Below are 27,883 nucleotides of genomic sequence, written 5' to 3'. Positions count from 1 at the left end.
AAAGAAATTGAAAGGTCTTCTCTAAATAGAAAAGAAGTATCTACAGGAAAAAGAACATCACAATTGGAAAGTAAATCTCTTAAATAAGTCAGTACACAGATTTTTAAAAAATCAAAAAATTTCTGTGAAAACAGTGATAACCACAATGAACAGCAAAATGATAAATATGAAGATGTAAAAGAGGACATCAAAATCATAAAATGTGTGTCTGAGTTTTATGTCACTTAAAAGTAAATCTGATGTTCCAAGTTTATTTTACAATTACCTGACATTTACTGTTTTTATCAAGATTTTTTAACGTTTAAGTCTAAAATCAAGCTGTAATTTTCTTTGTGCAGGATTTGTAAGTGATCTAGTCACCCTCTTATTCTATATGACTGTCCAGTTGTCTGACAACACTCTATATACAGTTTATATTTTCCAACTGATCTGAAATAACACTGTTCACATACAGTTGATTAGGTGTATTTTTGGTTCTATTTTTAGACTATGTAGCATGTTCTTATTTTCATATTTCTGCCTCAATGATACATTGTTCTATTTATTGCAGTTCTATAAACTTCATTGTACCCCTTCTGAATTGTCACGGCTTTTTAATTTGTTTGATCAACTCCATTTAAAATTTACAATCAGCCTTTGTGAAATTTTAACTCAAAACACATAAAATTTACAGGTGAAGTAAAAGATAATTGTTTTATATAAGAAATTAGTCCTTTCCTCTCAAGAAATCAGTATACATATTCATTTGTATAATTATTTATATGAGACTTTCAGAAGCATTATTTAATAAGTATATTCTAATGTTGCTTTTTTTCAAGATATTACAAATTTGACCTTCTCTTTGTCTTCTACTCAGTTGTTTCCATTTCCATTTAAATTAACTATCCAGCAACATTAATTCTATACTTTGCGTCCCAGGCATTGATGTCCTATAGTAGATAATTTTGCTATTTTTATATTAAAATTTTGATGAAAAAAGAAAAAGTGCATACATAAATAAAAATAATCCAGATCACAAAGCTGTTATAAAATCTTTTAATATTACCAGAATTTAAACAAGAAAAAAACTGGGTAATTAGTGACCACACATGTTTTATCTTCTCCCAAATCTGAGACCAAAACAAAAGGCCGTGAAGTATTTTCTTTGTCACTGTCTTCCTGTGTCTATGAAGTGCAGTCATTTTCAGTATTTTGCTCATAATCCTTGTCATTATCATTGCTCACTGTGACCTAAAAATGTATGATGTGTTAGTAAACTGAAAACTTTTCAAAGTTTCAATATTTCAAAAACAAGCTTTTCCATTAACAATTTATAAAATCATCTGTGATTTCTTTTAAAGAGCTCTTTCTTAATAGATCATGAGAAGATATTATTTTCATCAAGAATATCTCCTGGTTTAGGCTTGGAAGGTGAGAGGAAGCATAGCACAACCTTACTCATACTCACTCGTCACTAGGGTTTTCCTAGAGTGCTAACCAGGCATAAGGACAATTGTTATAAGATATTCCAGCCAAATTTATGCTCTTTGGGTGGGAGCCCTCCCTGTGAATGGTACGAATTCTCACCCACATATTAAAAATACCCAGAACTCCTAAGCTAAGTTCCAGGTGGAAGAAGAGAGAACTGCCCCTCTACTGCAGGCTGTTCTGCAGGTCATCCTCACCTGCAGACAACTGCAGCCAGATTAGGAGCTGTCAGTTGCCAATATTTCTAAGTCTGTGCATATTTGACAGTTTTAGGTCAGCAAGGATCTGTCTTAGGGTCTTTGGGGGTAGTAGGATTCCTGAAAATTGGCAGGAAGCTTGGTAAAGTGAACCAATTCCTGCTTCTATTGATATTAGATACAATTGGTTAGAAATCCACTTGAAAACCCTGGGAACCCCATTTAATACTGGCCCCATGAGATCATGCAGGAATACCTCAAAACAGCAGCACAAGCCCTGGGAAAGTTATTTATATTCTGTAAATGCTCGGAGGTACCAAGACCCTTCAGAAACTCACTGTGAAGAGAACTCAAGTGCCTGGATACAAGCCATTAAAATCTCAGTGCTTCTAGTGAATCTAAAGCAGTAAAAGACCGTGGTGCTTCTCTCTATGACTGCTTTAATTTTCACTCACCCCTTCCTGAGGTTCCAGGGCTTTGTTCCACAGTCACTGCCCAGACCCAGACCAGGTTACCTCCAGCATCTGAATCCTCTCATTCATCTTTCTCAGAAGATTGTCTCTTTCTTTCATCTCCTCTGTCATTTTGACTCTAAATGCCTCAAAGGCTCTTCCTTGGTCCTCAAACTTTTGCTGCAATTTATTAAACTTTTGCTCAAAAAGCTCCTTTCCCCTCTCAGTGGCCTCTCTTTTGGCTTGTTCTGCTCCAGGAAGATTATACACAGGGAAGAAAACAATAGTCAGCCCTGAGAGCTACAACCCTCATCCCCCACCCCTACACTTTCTCAGTGACCAAACTGTCTTGAAAAAAGCAAACGGACATGTCTGAATTCACCTGTGATCACATATCAAGGGCACGTGTGAGAGTGTGCTAGGAAAGGTGCTGACTAGCTGGATAGATGTACAACCATAACTGGGCTTGTTTTCACATGTAGCAGAGTGTGTTCAGGGAAGGAGAAGAAGGTCTCTGCTTCTGGAAGTTCCTCCTGTCATAGTTCTCAGAGGACATTGCAGGAAACTTCCTTCCGCACTGTGAGCTGAGCCCTCCCAGTACCTGCTGAGGTCTTTTCACTTTCTCTTATCTCCTCTGTCATTTTGGCTCTTAATCCCTCGAAGGCTCTTTCTTGGTCTTCCAAATTTTTCTGCAGCTCTTTAACGTTTTGTTCAAGAGACTCCTTTTCCCTCTCAGCTGCCTCCCTTTTGGCCTGCTCTTCTGCTCCAGGGCGATGTTTGAAAGGGAAGGAACCAACAGTCAGATCTGAGAGCTACAACCCCCCCAATTCCCAACCCTCCGTGTTCTCCGTGACCAAACTGTCATGAAGAAGCAGGTGGACACGTCTAAATTCACCTGTGACCACATATCAAGGGCAGGTTTGGGAATGTGCTAGGAAAGGCCCGGACTGGCTAGATGGAGCTACAACCACAACTTTCCTTCTTATTTTCAGATGAAGCAGAGTGAGTTCACAGGAGGAGAGGAGCTTCTGGAAGCTCCTCCTGTCAGAGTTCTCAGAGGGCATTGCAGGAACCTACCCACCCCACTGTGAGCTGAGCCCTCCCGTGTACCTGCTAACGTCTTTTTCCTTTCATTCAACTCCTCTGTCATTTTGACTCTTACTCTCTCGAAGATTCTTTCTTGGTTCTCCAACTTTTGCTGCAATTCTTCAACCTTTTGTCCAAGAGGCTCCTTTTCCCTCTCAGCTGCCTCTCTTTTGGCCTGCTCTTCTGCTTCTGGAAGATTTTAGATAGGGAAGAAAACAACAGTTAGCCCTGAGAGGTAGAGCCCACCATACCCCAAACTTCCACTCTGTCAGTGACCAAACTGTTGTGAAAAAGGAGATGGACATGTCTAAATACCCCTGTGACCACACACAAGGGCAGGTTTGGGAACCTTCTAGGAAAGGCCCTGACTGACTGGCTGGACCTACAACAGCAATTAGCCTTGTTTTTGCAGATGTAGCAGAGTGTGTTCACAGAAGGAGAAGGTCCCTGCTTCTGGAAATTCCTTCTGTCAGAGTCTCAGAGGGCATTGCAGGAACCTACCCACCCCACTGTGAGCTGAGTTCTCCCCTGTACATGCTACGTTCATTTCTGCATCACAAAGGAGCTCACCTTTCTTCATGTAGTGTTCTTCTGGTTTTTCTGGTATCCTCAGTAAGCACTGGAGACCAGAAAGAGGCAAAGACATGTCAGGTAGGTCTGACCTGAACTTCAACTGAAATGTTCTGAGAAATGAACTGTTCTGAATAACATTCCCTGGTTGCTTCCCACTCTTCAAGTAAATTTACCAGATCCTGCCTGCCTCGCTACCCCTCTAGCCTCCTTGCCAGTTTTGCTTCTACCACCCATGCTAAGTTCCACCAGTCAGAAGAATGTGCAGATTTACAAATAGGTAACCTTGGGTGCTTTCATATTTTTTTTCATATGCTGTATTTAACTGCTTGTGACTCTTCTGGTAACATCCCACCTTGGATAATATGTACAAATTTTCAAAATTTACATCACACTCTATACCACATCAACTAATTGAAGAATAAAAATCATATGATCATCTCAATAGATGCAGAAAAAGCTTCTGACAAAATTCAACACCCATTTATGATAAAAACTCTCCAGAAAGTGGGCATAGAGGGAATCTACCTCAACATAATAAAGGCCATATATGACAAACCTACAGCTAGCATCATACTCAACATTGAAAAGCTGAAAGCATTCCCTCTAAGATCAGGAACAAGACAAGGATGCCCACTCTCACCACTTTTATTCAACATAGATTTGGAAGTCCTAGCTACGGCAATCAGAGAAGAAAAAGGAATCCAAATAGGAAATGAAGAAGTTAAACTGTCACTGTTTACAGATGACATGATGCTATACATAGAAAATCCTAAAGACACTACCAGAAAACTACTAGCGTTCATCAATGAATTTGGTAAAGTTGCAGGTCGCAAAATTAATACACAGAAATCTCTTGCATTTCTATACATTAACAATGCAAGATCAGAAAGAGAAATTCAAGAAACAATCCCATTTACCATTGCATCAAAAAGAATGAAATACCTAGGAATAAACTTACCTAAGGAGACAAAAGACCTGTACTCCGAAAACTATAAGACACTGATGAAAAAATCGAAGACACAAACAGATGGAAAGATATACCATGTTCTTGGATTGGAAGAATAAATATTGTCAAAATGACTATACTACCCAAGGCAATCTATAGATTCAATGCAATTCCTATCAAATTACCAATGGCATTTTTCACAGAACTAGAACAAAAAATCTTAAAATTTGTATGGAGACACAAAAGACTCCAAATAGCCAAAGCAATCTTGAGATAGAAAAAAAGAGCTGGAGGAATCAGGCTCCCTGACTTCAGACTATACTGCAAAGCTATAGTCATCAAACTAGTATGGTACTGGCACAAAAATAGAACTATAGATCAATGGAACAGGATAGAAAGCCCAGGAATAATCCCACACAACTATGGTCAACTAATCTAGGACAAAGAACTCAAGACTGTACAATGGTGGAAAGACAGTCTCTTCAACAAATGGTGCTGGGAAAACTGGATAGCTACATGTAAAAAAAATGAAATTAGATCGTTCTTTAACACCATACACAAAAATAAGCTCAAAATGGATTAAAGACCTAAATGTGAGACCAGACACTATAAAAGTCCTAGAGGAAAACATAGTCAGAACACTCTCTGACACAAATTGCAGCAATATCTTTTCCAATCTGGCTCACAGAGTAATGGAAATAAAAACAAAAATAAACAAATGGGACCTAATTAAACTCAAAAGCTTTTGCACAGCAAAGGAAACCATAAACAAACTGAAAAGACAACCCACAGATTTGGAGAAAATATTTGCAAATGATGTGACCAACAACGGATTAGTCTCCAAAATCTACAAACAGCTCATGTGGCTTAATATCATCAAAACAAACAACCCAATAAAGAAATGGGCAGAAGACCTAAATAGACATTTTTCCAAGGAAGACATACAGATGGCCAAGAGGCACATGAAAAGATGTTCAACATCACTAATGATTAGAGAAATGCAAATCAAAACTACAATGAGATACCACCTCACACCAGTCAAAATGGCTATCATCAAAAAATCCACAAACAATAAATGCTGGAGAGGGTGTGGTAAGAAGGGAACCCTCCTACACTGTTGGCGGGAATGTAAATTGGTATAGCCACTATGGAGAACAGCATGGAGGTTCCTTAAAATCTAAAAATAGAGCTACCATATGACCCTGCAATCCCACTCCTGGGCATATATCCAGAGAAAAATATGGTCTTAAAGGATACATGCACCCCAATGTTCATTGCAGTATTGTTTACAATAGCCAAGACATGGAAGCAACCTAAATGTCCATTGACAGAGGAATGGATAAAGAAGATGTGGTACATATATACAATGGAATACTACTCAGCCATAAAAAAGAATGAAATAACGCCATTTGCAGCAACATGGTTGGACCTAGAGATTGTCATACTGAGTGAAGTAAGTCAGACAGAGAAAGAGAAATATCGTATGATACTGCTTATATGGGGAATCTAAAAAGAAATGATACAAATGAATGTATTTACAAAACAGAAATGGACTCACAGACTTAGAGAATGAACTTATGGTTACCAGGTGGGGAAGCGTGGAGGGAAGGATAGTTAAGGAGTTTGGGATTGACATGTACACACTGCTATATTTAAAAAGAATAACCAACAAGGACCTACTGTATAGCACAGGGAACTCTGCTCAGTCTTATGTGGCAGCCTGGATGGTAGGGGAGTCTGGGGGAGAATGGATACCTGTATATGTAGGCTGAGTCGCTTTGCTGTGCACCTGAAACTATCACAACATTGTTAATTGGCTAAATTCCAATATAAAATAAAAAGTTAAAAAAAAAAGAAACTCTGGATCAGAGATATACTTAAGAAAAGAGTCAAAATTTCAAATGTTCTATTCCATTATGGTTTATCCCCGGATATTGAATATAGTTCCCTGCACTATACAGTAGGACCTTGTAAAAAAAAGAAAAATTTTACATGACACTCCTCTTCCAGGAAGATTCCCTAAAGCACCTTCCCCAAGTGAAACCATTGTACATACTCTGGTAAATTTGTATCAATTATACATTTTAAATGCATGAAATTTATGGTTTGTGAATTATAACTCAAAAAACTGTTAAAAGAATCTTGAATCACTCCATTTCAGAAAAAATAATGAAATACTCTATTATGGCTGCTAGTAAGTGGCTTAAGTCCCTGAGCTTTCCTATTGAAATGTTGGGTTTACATTATATAATCTTTGTGCTTCCTCACAGCTCTAGCATCCTGAGTTTCTATCTACAGGGTATGATTAACAGTAGTAAGTAATACAACTAAAAGCAAAGTAAATATAAAGAAAGACCTGGTAAGAAAATCTTCCCAGAGGAACTTGGGTTGCTATGAATGAGAGAAAGCGCACAGAAAAACAACAAGCTCAAAATAACTTAAGTGTGTTCCAAGGACATATGGTAACTTTTCAAGTGTTCAGTCAAGGAGGACATCTGAGTGCCTGTACTATACTGACTTTGCTTCAGAGGTCAGACAGATTTCCAGAAGAAGTGCCTGAGTTTGGAAGAGAAGGAGATAAAATAGAGTAATATCAGCTATTAGAACTCTCTTACTCAGAGGAATCAGGATCTTTCTACTATGAATGGCAATAAATCTGTGGCCAATAAGGTGGCCTTGAGGTAGAGGGGGTAACATGAAGAATCAACTATTAAGACAAATTACAGGTAGTGCTTCAGTAACTTCTCCTGCTTATATTAGATGCTCTCCTTTAGAATATCCACCTGATAACCCTGGGAACCCCATCTAATATTGGCTCCATGAGATCATTCAAGGATCCCTCAAAACAGCAGCAAATAAACCATTAGCCAGACTCATCAAGAAAAAAAGGGAGAAGACTCAAATCAATAGAATTAGAAACGAAAAAGGAGAAGTAACAACTGACACTACAGAAATACAAAGGATCATGAGAGATTACTACAAGCAACTCTATGCCAATAAAATGGACAACCTGGAAGAAATGGACAAATTCTTAGAAATGCACAACCTTCCGAGACTGAACCAGGAAGAAATAGAAAACATGAACAGACAAATCACAAGCACTGAAATTGAAACTGTGATTAAAAATCTCCCAACAAACAAAAGCCCAGGACCAGATGGATTCACAGGCGAATTCTATCAAACATTTAGAGAAGAGCTAACACCTATCCGTCTCAAACTCTTCCAAAATATAGCAGAGGGAGGAACACTCCCAAACTCATTCTACGAGGCCACCATCACCCTGATACCAAAACCAGTCAAAGATGTCACAAAGAAAGAAAACTACTGGCCAATACCACTGATGAACATAGATGCAAAAATCCTCAAAAAAATACCAGCAAACAGAATCCAACAGCACATTAAAAGGATCATACACCATGATCAAGCGGGGTTTATCCCAGGAATGCAAGGATTCTTCAAAATACACAAATCAATCAATGTGATACACCATACTAACAAATTGAAGGAGAAAAACCATATGATCATCTCAATCGATGCAGAGAAAGCTTTCGACAAAAATCAACACCCATTTATGATAAAAACCCTGCAGAGAGTAGGCATAAAGGGAACTTTCCTCAACATAATAAAGGCCATATATGACAAACCCACAGCCAACATCGTCCTCAATGGTGAAAAACTGAAACTATTTCCACTAAGATCAGGAACAAGACAAGGTTGCCCACTCTCACCACTCTTATTCAACATAGTTTTGGAAGTATTAGCCACAGCAATCAGAGAAGAAAAAGAAATAAAAGGAATCCAAATCGGAAAAGAAGAAGTAAAGCTGTCACTGTTTGCAGATGACATGATACTATACATAGAGAATCCTAAAGATGCTACCAGAAAACCACTAGAGCTAATCAATGAATTTGGTAAAGTAGCAGGATACAAAATTAATGCACAGAAATCTCTAGCATTCCTATACACTAATGATGAAAAAATCTGAAAGTGAAATTAAGAAAACACTCCCATTTACCATTGCAACAAAAAGAATAAAATATCTAGGAATAAACCTACCTAAGGAGACAAAAGACCTGTATGCAGAAAATTATAAGACACTGATGAAAGAAATTAAACATGATACAAATAGATGGAGAGATATACCATGTTCTTGGATTGGAAGAATCAATATTGTGAAAATGACTCTCCTACTCAAAGCAATCTACAGATTCAGTGCAATCCCTATCAAACTACCAATGGCATTTTTCACAGAACTAGAACAAAAATTTCACAGTTTGTATGGAAACGCAAAAGACCCCGAATAGCCAAAGCGATCTTGAGAAAGAAAAACGGAGCTGGAGGAATCAGGCTCTCTGACTTCAGACTATACTGCAAAGCTACAGTAAGCAAGACAGTATGGTACTGGCACAAAAACAGAAATATAGATCAATGGAACAGGATAGAAAGCCCAGAGATAAACCCACGCACATACGGTCACCTTATTTTTGATAAAGGAGGCAAGAATATACAGTGGAGAAAAGACAGCCTCTTTAATAAGTGGTGCTGGGAAAACTGAACAGCTACATGTAAAAGAATGAAATTAGAACACTCCCTAACACCATACACAAAAATAAACTCAAAATGGATTAAAGACCTAAATGTAAGGCCAGACACTATCAAATTCTTAGAGGAAAACAGGCAGAACACTCTATGACATAAATCACAGCAAGATCCTTTTTGACCCAGCTCCTAGAGAAATGGAAATAAAAACAAAAATAAACAAATGGGACCTAATGAAACTTAAAAGCTTTTGCACAACAAAGGAAACCATAAACAAGACGAAAAGACAACCCTCAAAATGGGAGAAAATATTTGCAAATGAAGCAACTGACAAAGGATTAATCTCCAAAATTTACAAGCAGCTCATGCAGCTCAATATCAAAAAACAAACAACCCAATCCAAAATGGGGAGAAGACCTAAATAGACATATCTCCAAAGAAGATATAAGATTGCCCACAAACACATGAAAGAATGCTCAACATCATTAATCATTAGAGAAATGCAAATCAAAAATACAATGAGATATCATCTCACACTGGTCAGAATGGCCATCATCAAAAAATCTACAAACAATAAATGCTGGAGAGGGTGTGGAGAAAAGGGAACCCTCTTGCACTGTTGGCGGGAATGTAAATTAATACAGCCACTATGGAGAACAGTATGGAGGTTCCTTAAAAAACTAAAAATAGAACTACCATACGACTCAGCAATCCCACTACTGGGCATATACCCTGAGAAAACAATCATTCAAAAAGAGTCATGTACCAAAATGTTCATTGCAGCTCTATTTACAATAGCCAGGACATGGAAGCAACCTAAGTGTCCATCAACAGATGAATGGATAAAGAAGATGTGGCACATATATACAATGGAATATTACTCAGCCATAAAAAGAAACGAAATGGAGGTGAGGTGGATGGAGTTAGAGTGTGTCATACAGAGTGAAGTAAGTCAGAAAGAGAAAAACAAATACAGTATGCTAACACATATATATGGAATCTAAGGGGAAAAAAAAAAAAGGTCATGAAGAACCTAGTGGCAAGACGGGAATAAAGACACAGACCTACTAGAGAATGGACTTGGGGATATGGGGAGGGGGAAGGGTAAGATGTGACAGGGTGAGAGAGTGGCATGGACATATATACACTACTAAATGTAAAATAGATAGCTAGTGGGAAGCAGTCGCATAGCACAGGGAGATCAGCTCGGTGCTTTGTGACCCCCTAGAGGGGTGGGGTAGGGAGGGTGGGAGGGAGGGAGACGCAAGAGGGAAGAGATATGGGAACATATGTATATGTATAACTGATTCACTTTGTTATAAAGCAGAAACTAACACACCATTGTAAAGCAATTACACTCCAATAAAGATGTGAAAAAAACAACAACAACAACAAAAAAAAAACAGCATCACAAGCCCTGGGAAAGTTATTTATATTCTGTAAATGCTTGGAGATACCAAGGTCCTTACGGACTCTTCAGAAACTCACTGTTTACCAAACTAAAGTGCCTGGATATAAGCCACTAAAAACTCAGGGCTTCTAGTGAATCAAAAGCAGTAAAGGACAACAGTGCTTCTCTCTATGACTTTGATTTAAGTTTCACCCATCCCTTCCTGAGGTTCCAGGCTTTGTGTCAGTCACTGCCCTGACCCAGACCAGACATACTTCCAGCGTCTGAATTCTCTCGTTCATCTTTCTCAGAAGGTTGTCTCTTTCTCTCATCTCATCTGTGATTTTGACTCTAAATCTCTTGAAGGCTCTTTCTTGGTCCTCCAACTTTTGCTGCAATTCTTTAACCTTTTGCTCGAGAAGCTCCTTTTCCCACTTGGCGACCTCTCTTTTGGCCAGATCTTCTGCTCCCAGAAGATTTTAGAGAGAAAAGAGAACAACAGTCAGCACTGAGAGCTACAACTCCCCAACCAACAACCCTTGCTTTCTGAGTCACCTAACCGTCTGGGAAAAGCAGATGGACATGTCTAAATTCACCTGTGACCACACATAGTGACAGGCATGAGAACGTGCCAAGAAAGGGTATGACTGGCTGCCTGGAGGTACAACCACAACTCTCCTTGTTATTTTCAGATGTAGCAGAGTGTGTTCACAGAGGGAGAAGAAGGTCCCTGTTTCAGGAAGTTCCTCCTGTCAGAGTCTCAGAGGGCATTGCAGGAACCTACATACCCCACTGTGAGCTGAGCCCTCACCTGTACCTGCTGAGGTCTTTTCTCTTTCTCTTATCTCCTCTGTCATTTTGACTCTTAATTCTTCAGAGACTCTTTCTTGGTCCTCCAACTTTTCCTGCAGCTCTTTAACCTTTTGCTCGAGAAGCTCATTTGCCCTCTCAGCTGCCTCCCTCTTGGCACGCTGTTCTGTTCCAGGAAGATGTTAGAGAGGGAAGGAAACAATAGTCAGATCTGAGGGCTGTAACCCTTCACCGCTCCCCATCCTCTAATTTCTTTGTGACCATACTGTCGTGAAAAAGCAGATGGAAATGTCTGAATTCACCAGTGTCCACACACAAAGGGCAGGGTGGAGAATCTCCTAGGAAGATCCCTGACTGGCAGGCTGGACCTACAACCACACCTCACATTATTCTTTCCCAGTGTAATAGAATGTGTTCACAGATGAGAGGAAGCTCCCTGCTTCTGGAAGTTTCTCCCATCAGACTTCTCAAAGGGCATTGCAGGAAACTACCCAGTGCATTGTGTGCTGAGCCCATCCATGTACCTGCCGAGGTCTTTTCTGTTTTTCTTATTTTCTCTGTCATTTTGCCTATGAATCCTTCGAAGCCTTTTTCTTGGTCCTCCACCTTCTGCCACATCTCTTTATACTTTTGCTTTAGAAGCTCCTTTTCCCCCTCTGATGGCTCTCTTTCAGTCCATGCTGCTTGTCCAAGAAGATTTTAGAGAGGGAAGAAAACAACAGTCAGCCCTGAGAGGTACAACCTCCTCCATCCACTAAACCTCTACTTTCTCAGTGACCAAATTGTCACTGAGGGCAGGTTTGGGAATGTGCTAGGAAAGACACTGACTGGTTGGCTGGACCTAAAACTACACCTGGCTTTGTTATTTTCAGATGAAGCAGAGTGTGTTCACAGAAGGAGAAGAAGTCCTTGCTTCTGGAAGTTCTCCTGTCAGAGTTCTCAGAGGGCATTGCAGGAACCTACCCACCCCACTGTGAGCTGAGCCCTCCCAGTACCTGCTGAGGTCTTTTCACTTTCTCTTATCTCCTCTGTCATTTTGGCTCTAAATCCCTTGAAGGCTCTTTCTTGGTCCTCCATCTTTGGCTGCAATTCTTTAACCTTTTGTTTAAGAGGCTCCTTTTCCCTCTCAGCTGCCTCTCCTCTGGCCCACTCTTCAGCTCCAGGAAGAATTTAAAGTAGGAAGAAAACAACAGTCAGATCTGAGAGCTACACCCTCCTGTATCCAACCCTCCACTTTCTCAGTGACCAAACTGTAGGTAAAGCAGGTGGACACATCTAAATTCACCTGTGACCACACATCAAGGGTAGTTTTGGAAATGTGCTAGGAACGGCCCTGGCTGCCTGGCTGGACCTACACCAGCTTGCCTTGTTGTTTTCACATGTAGCAGAGTGTGTTCAGGGAAGGAGAAGGTCCCTGTCTCAGGAAGTTCCTCCTGTCCCAGTCTCACAGGGCACTGCAGGCAGCTACCCACCCCACTGTGGGCAGAACCCTCCCCTGTACCTGCTGAGGTCTTCTCTCTTTCTCTTATTTCCTCTGTCATTTTGGCTCTTAATCCCTCCAAGAGTCTCCTTTGGTCCTCCAACTTTTGCCACAGCTCTTTAACCTTTTGCTCAGAAGGGTCTTTTTCCCTCTCAGTTGCCTCTCTTTTGGCACACTCTTCTGTTCCAGGAAGATTTAGAGAGGGAAGGATACAACAGTCAATCCTGAGAGCTGCAACCCCTCATCCCCCAAACCTCGACGTTCTCAGTGACAAAACTGACTGGAAAAAGCAGATGGACAGGTGTGAATTCACCTGTGACCACATATCAGGACACATGTGGGAATGTGCTAGGGAAGGCCACTACTGGCTGCCTGGACCTATAACCACAGCTCTCCTTGTTATTTTCAGATGAAGCAGAGCGAGTCCACAGGAGGAGAGGAAGATCCCTGCTTCTGGGAGTTCCTCATGTGAGAGTCTGAGAGGGCATTGCAGGAACCTACCCACCCCACTGTGAGCTGAGCCCTCCCTTGTACCTGCTGAGGTCTTTTCTGAAACATGAAGGAGCTCACCTTTCTTCATGTAGTGTTCCTCTTGTTCTTCTGTTATTTTTCTTAAGATCTGGAGACACAAATGGGCAAAGACATGTCAGGCAGGTCAAACCTGAACTTCCACAGAAATATTCTGAGAAATCAACTGTTTCAAGTAACGTTCCCTGGTTGCTTCCCACTGCCTACAAGTAAAGTTTCCAGATCTTGCCTACCTCTCTCCCCCTGCAGCCTCCTTGTCAGTGTTGTTTCCCCCCAAATGCTAGCTTCCACCAGTCAGAAGAATGTGCAGTTTTACAAATAGGTAATTTGGGGGGTTTTTATATTTTTCATATGCTGTTTTTTCTGCTTGTGGCTCTTCTGATACATCCACCTTGAATAAGATGTACAAATTTTTCAAAACTTACTTTACATGCCCCTTCAGGAAGATTTCAGAAAACACCTTCCCCGTGTAAAATCATTGTACATTTACATTGGTACATTTGCATCAACTGTATATTTTTAATAAACAAAATTTATATTGATAGTTTTAAAATTATATCTCAATAAAACTGCTTAAAGAAAACTGAATTACTCCATCTCAGAAAAAATATTGCAATACTCTCTTTATGGCTACTAGTAAGTGTCAACTCCCTGAGCCATGCTTATGAGATGTTGGATTTACATTATATAATCTCTATGGTTCACCACAGCTATAGCATCCTGAGAGTCTATCTACAGGATATGATTAACAGTAATACAACTAAAAGTAAAATAAAGATAAAGAATGATCTGGTAAGAGAATCTTCTCAGAGGAACTTAGCTTACTGTGAATGGAAAGAAGTACAGAAAAAGCAACAAGCTCAAAATAACCTAAGTGTGTTCCAAGCACATACGGAAACTTTGGACATGTTCTGTCAAGGAGGACATCTGAGTGCTTTTGCTTTGCTTCAGAGGTTAGACAGATTTCCAGAAAAATTGCCTGTGTTTGGAAGAGGAGGAGATAACTTGGAGTAATATAGTGATTTAGACTCTTACCCACAGGAATCAGGATCCTACTACTATGAATAGTAGTAAATCTGTGGCCAATAAGGTGGCCTCGAGGTAGATGGGGTAACATGAAGAATCAACTATTAAGACAAATTACATGTACTGTTTCAGTAACTTCTCCTGCTGATATTAGATACTCTCAGACTGTCTACTTGATAATCCTGAGAACCCATATATTATCGACTCCATGAGGTCATCCAGGAATCCCTCAAAAGGGCAGCACAAGCCCTGGAAAAGTTATTTATATTCTATAAATGCTTGGAGGTACCAAGATCCTCCTGAAATCTTCAGAAAACTTGCTGTGATCAGAACTCAAATGCCTGGATATAAGCCATTAAAATCTCAGAGCTTCTAATGAATCAAAAGCAGTGAAGGGCAATGGTGCTTCTCTCTAGGACTTTGTTTTAATTTTCACTGACCCCTTCCTGAGGTTCGAGGATTATTTCCACGGTCACTGCCCAGACCCAGACCAGGTTACCTCCAGCATCTGAATCCTCTCATTCATCTTTCTCAGAAGGTTGTCTCTTTCTCTCATCTCGTCTGTGATTTTGACTCTAAATCCCTTGAAGGCTCTTTCCTGGTCCTCTAACATTTGCAGCAGCTCTTTAAACTTTTGCTCAAGAGGATCCTTTTCCTTCTCAGCTGCCTCTCTTTTGGCCTGCTCTGTTGCTCCAGGAAGATGTTAGAGAGGGAAGAAAACAAAAGTCAGCCCTGAGAGCTACAACCCCTCATCCCCCAAACCTCCACTTTCTCAGTGACCAAACTGTCTTGAACAAGCAGATGGACACGTCTGACTTCACCTGTGACCACACATCAAGGGCAGTTTTGGGAATGGACATGTCTGAATTCACCTGTGACCACACATCAAGGGCAGTTCCTTTGCTAGGAAAGGCCCTGACTGGCTGCCTGGACCTATAACCACAACTCTCCTTGTTATTTTGAGATGAAACAGAGTGTGTTCATAGAAGGAGTTCCCTGCTTCTGGAAGTTCCTCCTGTCAGAGTCTCAGAGAGCATTGCAGGAACCTACCCACCCCTGTGTGAGCTGAGTTCTCCCCTGTACCTGCTAAGGCTTTTCTGTGTCCTGAAGGAGCTCACCTTTATTCATGAAGCATTCCTCTAGTTCCTCTTTTATCTTCCCTGAGCTCTGGAGACAGAAAGGGGCAAAAACATGTCAGGCAGGTCAAACCTGGACTTCCATTGAAATATTCTGAGAAATCAACTGTTTCAAATAACATTCGCTGGTTGCTTCCCACTGCCTACAAGTAAAATTTCCAAGATTCTGCCTACCTCACTCCCCCTGCAGCCTCCTTGCCAGTGCTGCCTCCTGCACCCTGCCCCCTGCCCCCCCACCCCTCCCACCCCACCCCTACCACATGCTAGCTTCCACCAGTCAGAAGAATGTGCAGTTTTACACATAGGTAACCTTGAACGCTTTCATATTTTTCATAATTTTTTTCCCACTTACAGTTCTTCTGGAGACATCCCACCCTGGATAATATGTAAAAATATTTCACAATTTACATACCACACCTCTTCCAGGAAGATTTCCAAATATACCTTCCCCACGTGAAATCATTGGACATTGACCTTGGTACATGTGTATCAACTGTACATTTCAAATGCATTAAATTTATGGTGCTTGTTTTATAGCTCAATAAAACTAGTTAAAGAAACTTGAATTACTCCCATCTCAGAAAAAAAAAACCAAACCTGAAATACTCTCTTTGAGACTACTATACTCTCTTTAAGACTACTAGGAAGTCTCTAAGTTCCCTGAGCCTTCCGTGTGAAATGTTGGGTTTGTACTACATAACTCTATGGTTCCTCACAGCTGTAGCATCCTGAGGTTCTATCTACAGGGCAAGATTAACAGTAAGACAACTAAAAGCAAAGATAAAGAAAGATCTGGTAAGAGAATCTTCCCAGAGGAACTTGGCTTACTATGAATGGGAGAGAGTACACAGTAAAAGCAACAAGCTCAAAATAACTTGTGTGTTTTCAAGTATTCAGTCAAGAAGGACATCTGAGTCTCTTTACTGACTTTGTTTCAGAGGTCAGACAGATTTCCAGAAAAAGTGCCTGAGCTTGGGAGAGGAGGAGATAAGTTGGAGTAATATAGTCTATTAGAACTCTCTTACTCAAAAGAATCAGGATCCTTCTACTACGAATGGTAATAAACCTGTGGACAATAAGGTGGCCTCAAGGTAGTGGAATAACATGAAGAATCAACTATTGAGACAAATTACCATGTACTGTTTTAGCGACTCCAGTTTGTCGTATTTGATGGAGTACTCCATTGCATCTTGTCTATAGGCCACCGTTGACAGTGCCGGGACAATTTTGGTGGGAACCTCCTTCTGCATAGCCACTTAATTTCCACACTAGGACAGAGGTTCTCCAAACAAGGAACCTCCCATTGTTGAAGGCATCCAGAAGATCACCACAAGAATCCACAGTCCTGAATAAGGCAGGAAATTTAGGGAAGCAATGATTAATGATCAATAAATCTGAAACTACAAATCTAAAATGATTTTTTAATCCTATGTAGTATGAAAATCTTCATAAACCACATCTCCTCCTACTAAATTAGTGTTTTTTTCTATTCATCTTTACGGTTCTCCAGGTTACTGCACAATCATACAACTCTATAACAAAAAAAAATTAAATAAATAATTCAATTATAAAATGGCCATAGGAATGAAATAAACGTTTCATATTAGACATCCCAATGGCTCACAGGTATATGAAAAGATGCTCAACATCACTAATCATCAGGGAAATGCAAATCAAAGCCACAATGAATGATCACTTCACACCTGCTAGAATGGTTATTATCAGGAAGACAAGAGACAAGTATTGGTGAGGATGTGAAGGTAAAGGAACACTTGTGCCCTGCTGGGAGGAATAGAAATTGGTTCAGCCACTATGCAAAACAGCATGAATATTCCTCAAATAATTAAAAGTAGGATTACTATATGATCCAGTACTTCTACTTCTGGGTATATACCCACAGGAAATGGAAACAAGATATTGAAAAGATGTATACACTCCCATGTTTACTGTGGTATTAGTGACAATAGCCAAGATGTGGAAACAATCTAAGTGTCCATCAATGGATGAATGGATTAAAAGTTGTGGTACAGCTATACAAGGAAATATAATTTCTCCCTGAGAAAGAAGGAAATTCTGTTATTTATGACAACATGTGTGGACCTTGAGGGCATCATACTAAGTAAGTCAAACAGAGAAAGAAAAATACTGTACGATATTACTTATGTGTGGAGTCTTAAATAGCTGAACTTGTAAAAAACAGAGTAGAATGGTGGCTACAAGAGGATGGCGGTAGGGTGGAGGAGTTGGGGATATATGGTGTAAGGGTACAAAATTTCAACTAGTAGATAAATAAGTCCCGGAGATCTAATGCACAGCATAGAGATTATAGACAACAATACTGCTTTATAAATTTCAAAGTTGCTAAGAGACTAGATCTTAACCCTTCCCACTACAAAAAAATACCTTAATAATTAGGTAACGTGATAGAGATGTTAGCTACGGCTACAGTGATAATTATACTTCAATATATAAATGTATCAAATCAACACCTTGTACACCTTAAACTTACACCATGTTATATATCAATTTTATCTCAGTAAAAATAAATTTTAGAAAAATAAAATAGATAAGAGGTAAACAATTAGGGCAGTTATATGAGATTACATTTGTCCCTATTGAAATTCCACCTAACCTTAAGGCACCAGTTGTTTGAAATTTAGATTTCTCTGGATTAAAAAATATATATGTTGTTTGTGTTCTCTCTGAGATTAGCACTTATTACATAAGATGTCTCCTTGGAGGCTACGGTAACTTGAAAACCCAAGAGAGTCTCACATTGCAATATAATCACAAAGTTATTCTCTTGCTTCAGAGTCATCCAAAGCATGTGTATGTCAGCACTTCTGTACTTTTCTATGGCACAAAATGTAGGCTAGTGCTAGACCTCTGCAGAGTGCTGCCTCATTATTTCCCAAGTCTCTGCTGAAGCCAGTGATGAAATACAGGGTATTGTCTCTAGTGTTCTGCTTCTGTAAAATAATAATATTTAAGCATTTATTGACAGTCTAATATTTGCTTACATTCCCCATACATGCCTTACTTACATCCCTTACTATACCCACTTTGCAAGCGAGATTAGTGGGGCTCAGAAAATCTAAGGTATTTGCCCAAAGCACATAGTGAATAAGTGGTAGAACCAGGATTTGAAACCTGGAAGGCCTGTTTGCATATTCCGCACTTTGCACCCAGATATCTGACAAAATAACCCTCTTCAAAAACATTGGTTCCTCCATACTCCTTGATCAGTAACTTCCTGGGGCTTTCTGTAGACTCTCCTGTACCAAAAAGATTCTCACTAGTGTCTTCTTGTGACCTGATGGGCTCCTCTTACTTCTGCAGAGTCAGCCCTCACACCACACACCACTCCACAGTTTCCAGACCTGGCTCTTTCCTGGCACAGGTAGTGCTCACCAGGGGCTCTAGTTCACCTCAGGTTTATGAAAGACATTTTTTCATGTTTTTATTCCTTGATATTAGATGAAAATTAATCTGCAAAAACTACAATGACAAATTAGTCCATTAATGTATTTTAATGCATTCTATGAACTGTAAATTCCAGAGATATGAGTTGTGAGAATAAATTATTCATTAGAACAAAACAATAATCTGCTGAAAACACACAGTTTCTGTTCACCCTTTATTAGATTCTTCAGGCTCTGAGGAATAAATCATATGGAGGTAAAATATAACTCCTAATCACCGCATTATAATCACTAGATTTGCATTCCCATGTTCAGAGACAAGATTAAGGGAACCTGCAAAACAATGTGGATTTTACTACAAAGTCTTTTTTATAAAACTAATCTGTGTTGTCTCAGCTATGAAAGAATCACAAATTTTAGCTTCACATTAACAAAGTAGTGTTGTTCACTCCTGCTCAGAAGATGGGCTACAAGGATGTATTGTACAACGTGGGGAATATAGTCAATATTTTGTAATAACTGTAAATGGAGTGTAACATTTAAAAATAACATTAAAAGTAAAAAGATTAAAATAAATAAATAAAAATAAATTTAAAAAAAAGAAGTAGTTTTCAAATTTGATGTACACAAGAATCACCCGGAGTGGTTGTAAAACCCAGATTCCCAAGCCCAAGTCTATACGTGTAACAAAAGCCACCAGTGAAGTTTCTAAGGGAAACGTCTACAAAAAAACTCAGTTTTGACTAGTTATTTTTACCTGATAAAGTTCTGTTATGTAGGACCAAATTCATTCCTACCTGATGATTTTCAAAGCTCTTACAGCAGTCCTCTATAAATGTGAAACAATCTCTTCCAATGATAATTGTTTGTAGCCTCCTGGATGAAGACTGTATTTGTCCTCTGGATCTACAAACCACCATTTCTGTAAGGGGATGGTATTTGATCAAGGAGGTCCATAAAGAGAATTGAACCTCCCCTTTTGAAAATCGGTTGGAAAATTGTTATAGGAGTGCTTTTTTTTTTCCATTTCTTTAATTGTGGTAAAATATACATAATGTAATATTTACCATCTTAACCATTTTTAAGTATATGGCCCTGTGGTATTAAGTACATTCATACTGTGTGCAATCATCACCACCATCCACCTCCAGAACAGTTTTCATCTTATAAAACCGAAACTCTATATTCATTAAACAATAACTCCCCAATCCCCATTTTCCCAGCCCCTGGTAACCACCATTCTATTTTCTGCATCTATGATTCTTACTACTCAAAGTACCTCATGTAAGTGGAATAACATGGCATCTGTCTTTCTGTGACTGGCTTATATCACTCAGCATAATGTCCTCTAGAGTCATTCATGTTGTGCTATATGTCAGAATTTCCTTCATTTCTAAGTAAGGCTAAAAATATTCCATCATATGCATATATCACATTTTGCTTTTCCATTCATCTGCTGATGGACATTTGGGTGACTTCCACATTTTACATATTGTGTATAATGATGCTATGAAAATGCATATACAAATATCTTTTTGAGATGCTGCTCTCAATGCTTTTGAATATATATTCATAAGTAGAATTGCTAGATCATATGGAAATTCAATTTTGCATTTTTGAGGGGAACCATCATACTGTTTCCCACAATGGCTGTATCATTTCACATTCCGATCAACGGCACACAAAGATTGCAATTTCTCCACATCCTCTCTGACACTAGTTATTTTCTATTTTTTGATAGTAGTCATTTTAGTGGGTGTGAGGTAGCTTCTCATTTTAGTGTCTATTTGTATTTCCCTAATGATTAGTGTTATAAAGCATCTTTTCATGTGCTTACTGGTCATCTGTATATCATCTTTGGGGAAATGTCTATTCAAGTCCTTTGCCCATTTTTGGATACGGTTGTCTGTTTCTGCATTCTTGAGTTTTAGGGATTCTCTATATATCGTGGATATTAATCCCTAATTAGATATATGACTTACAAACATTTTCTCCCACATCTGAGTTGCATTTTAACTCTGTTGATAGCATTGTTGATGAAGTTCAGTTGGTCCGGTAGAATTCACCAGTGAAGCTCTCAGATCTCGGTGGTGGGTGGTTCCAGGAAATTTTTGATTACTGATACAATCTCCTTACTAATTATAGGTCCATAACGATTTTCTTCATGACTTAATCGTGGTAGGTTTTGTCTCTAGGAATTTGTCCATTTCACCTAGGTTATCTAATTTGCTGGTGTACAATTGTTCACAGTTCTCTCTTACAACCATTTCTCTTTCTAAAATATTGGTAGTAATGTTCCCATTTTCATTTCTAATTTTAGTATTTGTGTCATCTCTTTTTGTTCCTTAGGTAATCTAGATAAAGGTTTGCCAATCTGGTTGATCATTTCAAAGAACCAACTTTTGGTTTTATTGATTTTCTCTATTGTTTCTCTATTCTCTACAGTAGCTCCCTTTATCCGTAATTTTGCTTTCCATGGTTTCAGTTACCTGCAGCCAACCTCAGTCTAAAAATATTAAATAGAAAAGTTCAGAAATAAACAATTCATAAATTATAAATTGTGCACCATTCTGAGTAACATAATGAAATATCACACCATCCCGCTCTGTCTCTCCTAGGGTATGAATCATGCCTTTGTCCAGCGTATCCACCCTGTATATGCTACCTGATTGTTAATATAGGAAAAACATAGTATATATAGGGTTTGGTCCTATCTGAGGAGACTACTATATTTCATTTATCTTTACTCTGATCTTTATTATTTACTTGCTTCTGCTAGCTTTGGATTTAGTTTGTTCTTCTTTTGCTAGTTTTTTCAAGTAGTAAAGTTCTATTTTTGATTTGAGGTCTTTCTTCTTTTTTAATATAAGCATTTATACCTATAAATTTCCCCTTTGACACTGTTTTAACTGTTTACCATAAGTTTTGGTATGTTGTGTTATTGTTATCACTCATCTCTAAGTATTTCCAGTTTCTCTTGTGATTTCTTCCTTGATCTACTGATTGTTTAAGAGTGCATTGTTTAATTTCCACGAATTAGTTAACTTTCCAGTTTTACTTCGGCTATGGATTTCTAACTTCATCCATTGTAGTCATAGAAGACACTTTGTATGATATCTACCTTTTAAAATCTATTGAGACTTTATTTGTGGCCTAACATATATTTGGTCTATCCTGGAAAATATTCCAACATGCCCTTGAGGAGAATATGTATTCAGATGTTGTTTGTAGAGCATTCTGTATATGTCTGTTAGATCTAGTCGGTTTACTTTATTTATCAAGTCCTCTCTTTCCTTAATCTTCTTCTGTCTGGTTATTCTATCCATTATTGAGAGTTGGATATTGAAGTCTCCAAATATTATCATAGAACTCTTTATTTTCATTTCAATTCTGTCAATTTTTGCTGTGTATATTTTGAAGGTTCTGTTATTAGGTATACAAATGCTTATGATTCTTAGACCTTCTTTCTATATTGAAATTTTTATTGATATATAATGTCCTTCTTTGTGTCTTGTAACAGATTTTTTATTTTAAAGTCTATTTTTTCTGATATTCATATAGCTACCTATGCTCTCCTTTGGTTACTGTTTTCATGAATATCTTCTTCCATCCTTTCACTATCAACCTATTTGTGTCTTTGGCTCCAATGTAAGTCTCCTGCAGACAGCATATAGTTGGATCATTTTTTAAAAATCAATTCTGCCAATCTCAGTCCTTCGATTGCACAGTTTAATCTATTTATATTTAGAGTAATTCCTGTTAAAGAGCGATTATTTCTATCATTTAGCTATTTGTTTTCTATACACCTTATAACTCTTTTGTCCCTCATTTCCTGCATCATTATCTTCTTTTATGTTTAGCTGACTTTTTGTACTAAAATACTTTAATTCCCCAATTATTTCCTTTTGTGTATATTCTATAGCTATTTTCTCTGTGGTTACCATGGGGATTACATTTAATATCCTAAATCTGTAACACTGTACTTTAAGTTTACCAGCTTAACTTGAATAATATACAAAAACTCTGCTCCTTTACAGTTCTGTTCCCATCTTTTTCAGTTGTTGATGTCACAAATGACACTTTTATATTGTGTGTCCAAAAACATTAACTAATCAGTGTTTTTATTAAAGCATTAGTCTCTTAAATTATGTAGGAAAAAATGTGCATTTACAAATCAAAGACAAAATGATACTAGATTTTAGACTAATTTTCTTTAAGAGATTGATCTCTTAAATATAGTTGAGAACAAAAAATAGAGTTACAAAATGTTGTTATAGTAATACTAGCTTTTATACTTGGTCACATATTTACCCTTAATGAGATCTTTATTTATTTCACTGGTGCTTCTGCCATGAAGAAAATGTGCATACAAGGGCCCTGAAAAAAATCTTAGTCATTCCAAGCTGTTAATACTGACTTTTTCCCTGACCACATTCATGTGCACAGTGCAGGGAACCATAGGACCAAAGATAACCTTGCTGTCCAAGCCACAGGCTGATAAAATAAGAGAGTCTTCATTAAAACAAGTTTGGTAACTGTAAATGCTTGGCCCTTTCCCTTCAAATATCCATCAATGCCCTGATGGTTTCTGAGGCCAACCTACATTCTGGTCCTAGTGGAAACTCTATTCCTTAATTATATTTCAGGGAAACTTGGAGGAAAGAGACACAAAATGAGTAACCAAAAGGAAAAGCTGAAAAACAACAGCTCTTTCTGGGGTTCCTAAACCACCATTCCAACACTAACAGGGATAATCACCACCCTGTGCCTCTCTGGGAAGAAGGTCTTCATATCTAGGCTGCACTTCAGCAGTCTCTGAGTTTAGTCATTCTTTCTTCCTGCATCCCTGACACAGTATGCATAGGCTAAGGCCTACAATTAAAAACTCATCTGTTTTTCCGGGCTTCCCTGGTAGCGCAGTGGTTAAGAATCCGCCTGCCAATGCAGAGGACATGGGTTCGAGCCCTGGTTCGGGAGGATTCCACATGCTGCAGAGCAACTAAGCCCGTGCACCACAACTACTGAGCCTGCGCTCTAGAACCCATGAGCCACAACTACTGAGCCCATGCGCCACAGCTACTGAAGCCCGTGTGCCTAGAGCCTGTGCTCCGCAACAAGAGAAGCCACCGCAATGAGAAGCCCGCACACCACAGCGAAGAGTAGCCCCCATTCGCCGCAACTAGAGAAAGCCCACACGCAGCAACGAAGACCCAGCACAGCCATAAATAAATAAATAAATAAATAAATTCATCTATTTTTAATTCTGCCCTTATAATGACTCCACAAGGGTGAAAGTGCTGCTAATACTGTGAGGATCTCAGGTTGGATGTTATTGCTGGCACAGGGCAGTCACATCCTATGATACAGTACAGTGGCTCTACCCAAAGCCAGGGAGGTGGGGCGGGGGAGGGGGTGGAGGGCAACCAACATTACTGAGAAGCAGTCATTCCCTCACCTGACCGTCCTCTCCCCAAACCTAAGGCTTAAGCAGATGCTAAGAGAAAACTGATCAGTGAAGCCAATGCTGAGGGAAGACCTGGGACTACGATGACCTTGGGAACACAAGCCATGAAATGTTAAAACATGGATTTCATGCATCTCTTCTGTCTCTTGATCTTAGTTGTTGAGAACAGCTGTAGAACTAGTGATGAGGATAGCAAGTATTCATCAGAATCTGAGCTTTTAAATTGACAATTCCAGTTTGACATATGACAGATCAATGAAATGCAATATCTATAGAACCATTTATACTATTCAAGGGACTGAAGGAGTTTGGGATTCCAAAAGAGAAACAGCTTTTGTTTCTTCTTTTTTAGAAGTCATCAAAATCCTTTTGGCCACACAGTTTAAGAATCATCCTCTGTGCAGGGAAATTGAGCCACTGGGAAATTGATTTTGTTTTTCGAAATACAAATGTGCATCAACATCAAGAAAAAGATGTATGTAATAAGCCAGCAAAAAGTGTATCTTAAATAAAAAGTCAATGAAGAATAACAAGAGACCGATTTCTGCACCCTACATGTAACTGTTCAAAAATATCCATGTGAAAAGACTCAGAACCAAACTCTGCCCTCAGGTGGGTCTGCATAACTCCTGGATATGTCTACCACAGGACTTCATTAAGGAAGAAGAAAGAACTGCTTATTTCCCAGGAGTGCTGAGTTGGTCCTTCCCAATTTTCAAACTGTACCCAGAAAGAGCTGCCCTGGGAGGTGTCAGAGGCAAGCTTGGGCCTGAGCAATGACTTACAGCCAAGACCAGGAGACAACATGCTTGTTTCCCAACTTTTAAGGATGCAACTGGGGGTGAGAGTGAGGCTGCAGTCCTTAGGTAGTCCACTTGTTTTGGGGGTCTCATTTTTTTCCTTATTCAATACATAAAGGCAGGCAGAACTGTCTGAGCCAAGTATGGTCTTCATTCAAAAAAAAAAAAAAAGGTGTAGGAGGTGAATCTAGCATGGAGCCCTGGTTGAGAACCAGCGATAAGTCTCTCTTAATGCATATAAACTGAGGAAACTTGAGGTCATGGATGGAAAAAATGCTTCCCTCCCCTGCTCCCCCCTCCAAAGAGCCAAGAGGAGACCCTAATCTCTCATCTCTCCAGGCAGGGTTCTTTCCACTCCACCTGCTGCTGTCCTGGTTATGTGACACAGTGTGAGGCTGTCACCTCGTACCTACCACTGGTCCAAATGGAAAAGCTGAGCTTTCTCAGAAATAAAGCCAGCATCTGAACCCTGCAGTATAGACTATCAGGCTACATTCTCCCTGACCTCCTCATTCCTCACATACCATTTTGAATCAGAAATTGAGAGTTTTGAGCTCAAGACTAATTTGCATGCAAAAGAAAGTTGATAAATCAGCATTTCTGCTCCACAGCTCTTCAGATCAGTGAGTTCCAGAAAAAGCTCCCAGTTGTTTCCCACTCATCCTTGCTCTCTGTCCTCCTTCCACTTTTCTGCTGCTATCTTAAGGAAGTTGATAGCAAACTGAGGAATTTTTTTCATTCTCACAAAGGAAACAGAGCAAAAACTTGAAACTGAAAATAACAGTAATTTATGGATTGTTTTTGTTTGTTTGTTTGGTAGGGACTACACATTTGGAAACAACGAAGCATCAAAAAACAGGCTTAGACCTTATAGTTATTTTTAAGGGTTGTTTAGAAAGTGTGAGAATGAATTATTTCATATAAATACAGCTTTGCAGAATCTTTGGAATATTACATATGGTCAATACAAGAATTTTTTCGAAATGTTTAAATTGTATGTCGAGGACCTTCTTTTTCGTTTTTACAGTGCCCAGCGGAGTGCAGCCAGGAAGTGTCTGAGGATGGAAGGAGGGGGCAGGAGGGAGCTCCCCACCCGGCTCCCCTTCTAGGAGGCGGGATTTGGTCCCTCAGTCCTTAAAAGGAAGTCAGCTCCCTTTCCTCAGATGAGGTAGGATGCACTCCTCCTCCCAAGCAGGTCTCTTTGCTGCAGCCCTGGACTGAGGCCCGAGGGAGAGCAGCGCATCGGGGGACATGCTTCGCAGCCGCCCCAGATCCAAACGAAGACGCTGAGCTACCCCAGCAAAGCACCCCGCTGGCCTCACACAGTCCCGCCCCGGCCGCTGGCAGCCTTCCCTCCTGCAGTGTGGTGTCTGGGCTGGGGGATTTATTTTTGTTATTTAATGGAAATGTGCTTGGAAGGTAAAGTTTCGAAGCAAGCTTACTTGGTGCAGGCGCTGCAGCCGGGGGACAAGTTCTCAGCTGCTCTGGCTCTACCCTGGGGTTCCTCTTGCGTCTGGTTCCGCCGGAAACCAACTCTTATCTTTAGAAGCTGAAAAGCAAGCAAGTTATTAAAGCCATCCTGTTATGGGTGGGGTTTATAAGAAACGAAATCGAAAGGACACGCGCTTCTCCTGGGTTTAATTGTTACAGGTTTTTATCCTTTTTAACCGAGGCGAGAGACCCCAGAGTGCGGGCGAAATCCAGGCCAGCCCCTCCTCCACTGCTGGCTTAGGTGTCCTTGACACCACAGTGGGGACAGAGCAGAAGGTGTGAATGTGAGCAAAGTAGCAGTGGGCTGAGATCCTTCAGCAGCCTGCCTCTCAGGGGTACTTCTGGTGGGAGGCAATCAGGATTTTTTTGGTTTCAGTTTTTTTGCTTTGAATCTCTTTTCGTTTCTCCCGCTCTCCCTCTTTTTAAAGTACTCTTGTTATTAACATAAGTACTTTTTCATTAACAATAAGTGAGTTTATGAAACTCCTAATTTTACAGTCCAGAAATAATCACTATTATTTTGTAGCATATTTTCCTTTTTTTTTTGTAGTGGATCTATGGGAATGGCGGTGTGGAGGTTATATGTTCTGAGTGTTTATTTCAAATAAAATAATATAAAGGTACAAATACAAAAGTATTTACTCAAAATGAGTAAAGAAATCATAATCATCAACAAAGTTTTTAAAGCTGGCAAATGCTTCAAATATTTTCTCTCAGTTTTCTGGTTTTATTGTCTATTAAGGTTCTTCCCCTCATATTTGAATTTTAGTATGAACAATTTTTTAAATTAATTTATTTATTATTTATTTTTGGCTGCATTGGGTCTTCGTTGCTGCGCTAGGGCTTTCTCTAGTTGCGGCGAGAGGGGGCTACTCTTCCTTGTTATGTGTGTGCTTCTCATTGCGGTGGCTTCTCTTGTTACAGAGCACGGGCTCTAGGCACTCAGGCTTCAGTAGTTGCGGTGCACGGGCTCAGTAGTTGTGGCTTGAGGGCTCTAGAGCGCAGGCTCAGTAGTTGTGGTGCACAGGCTTAGTTGCTCCACTGCATGTGGGATCTTCCCGGACCAGGGATCTAAC

At 39.5% G+C, this 27,883-nt stretch overlaps 1 protein-coding gene across 5 annotated transcripts; it reads right to left on the bottom strand.

Annotated features, from left to right (window-relative positions):
* Positions 1-1,086: 1,086 nt before the first annotated feature.
* On the bottom strand, positions 1,087-26,833 carry LOC133088415 (golgin subfamily A member 6-like protein 25). Of its 5 annotated transcripts, none has more exons than XM_061186346.1 (15): positions 26,759-26,833; positions 16,764-16,975; positions 15,613-15,661; positions 14,994-15,178; positions 13,511-13,559; positions 12,962-13,120; positions 12,456-12,617; positions 11,985-12,140; positions 11,462-11,626; positions 10,926-11,113; positions 3,773-3,821; positions 3,227-3,391; positions 2,718-2,876; positions 2,120-2,364; positions 1,087-1,230 (listed from the first exon to the last, which is right to left on the bottom strand). In XM_061186346.1, the coding sequence occupies exons 2-14, from the start codon at positions 16,878-16,880 to the stop codon at positions 2,153-2,155; spliced, it is 1,815 nt and encodes a 604-aa protein (XP_061042329.1). In that variant the 5' UTR covers positions 16,881-16,975; positions 26,759-26,833; the 3' UTR covers positions 1,087-1,230; positions 2,120-2,152. The 5 variants fall into 5 exon arrangements, with proteins under 5 accessions (XP_061042329.1, XP_061042330.1, XP_061042331.1 ...); XM_061186347.1 differs by having other exon boundaries at positions 11,468-11,626; XM_061186348.1 differs by having other exon boundaries at positions 12,456-12,611.
* Positions 26,834-27,883: the final 1,050 nt, after the last annotated feature.

Source organism: Eubalaena glacialis, chromosome 3 (assembly GCF_028564815.1).
Source record: "Eubalaena glacialis isolate mEubGla1 chromosome 3, mEubGla1.1.hap2.+ XY, whole genome shotgun sequence".
NCBI classification, from domain to species: domain Eukaryota; kingdom Metazoa; phylum Chordata; class Mammalia; order Artiodactyla; family Balaenidae; genus Eubalaena; species Eubalaena glacialis.
The sequence above is the reverse complement of the archived record's forward strand: the minus strand, read 5'-3'. Positions and strand labels throughout refer to the sequence as shown.

Bases quoted from the DNA above. Each gene is read 5' to 3' on its own strand.
- LOC133088415 (XM_061186346.1), bottom strand. From the start codon at position 16,880: ATGCAGAAGGAGGTTCCCACCAAAATTGTCCCGGCACTGTCAACGGTG. The intron at 13,121-13,510 runs GTGAGCTCCTTC...TTCCTGGAACAG, and splicing joins GGAACACTACATGAAGAAAG to AAGAGTGTGCCAAAAGAGAG. The intron at 11,114-11,461 runs GTGAGGGCTCAG...TTCTGGGAGCAG, and splicing joins AAAGACCTCAGCAGGTACAG to AAGATCTGGCCAAAAGAGAG.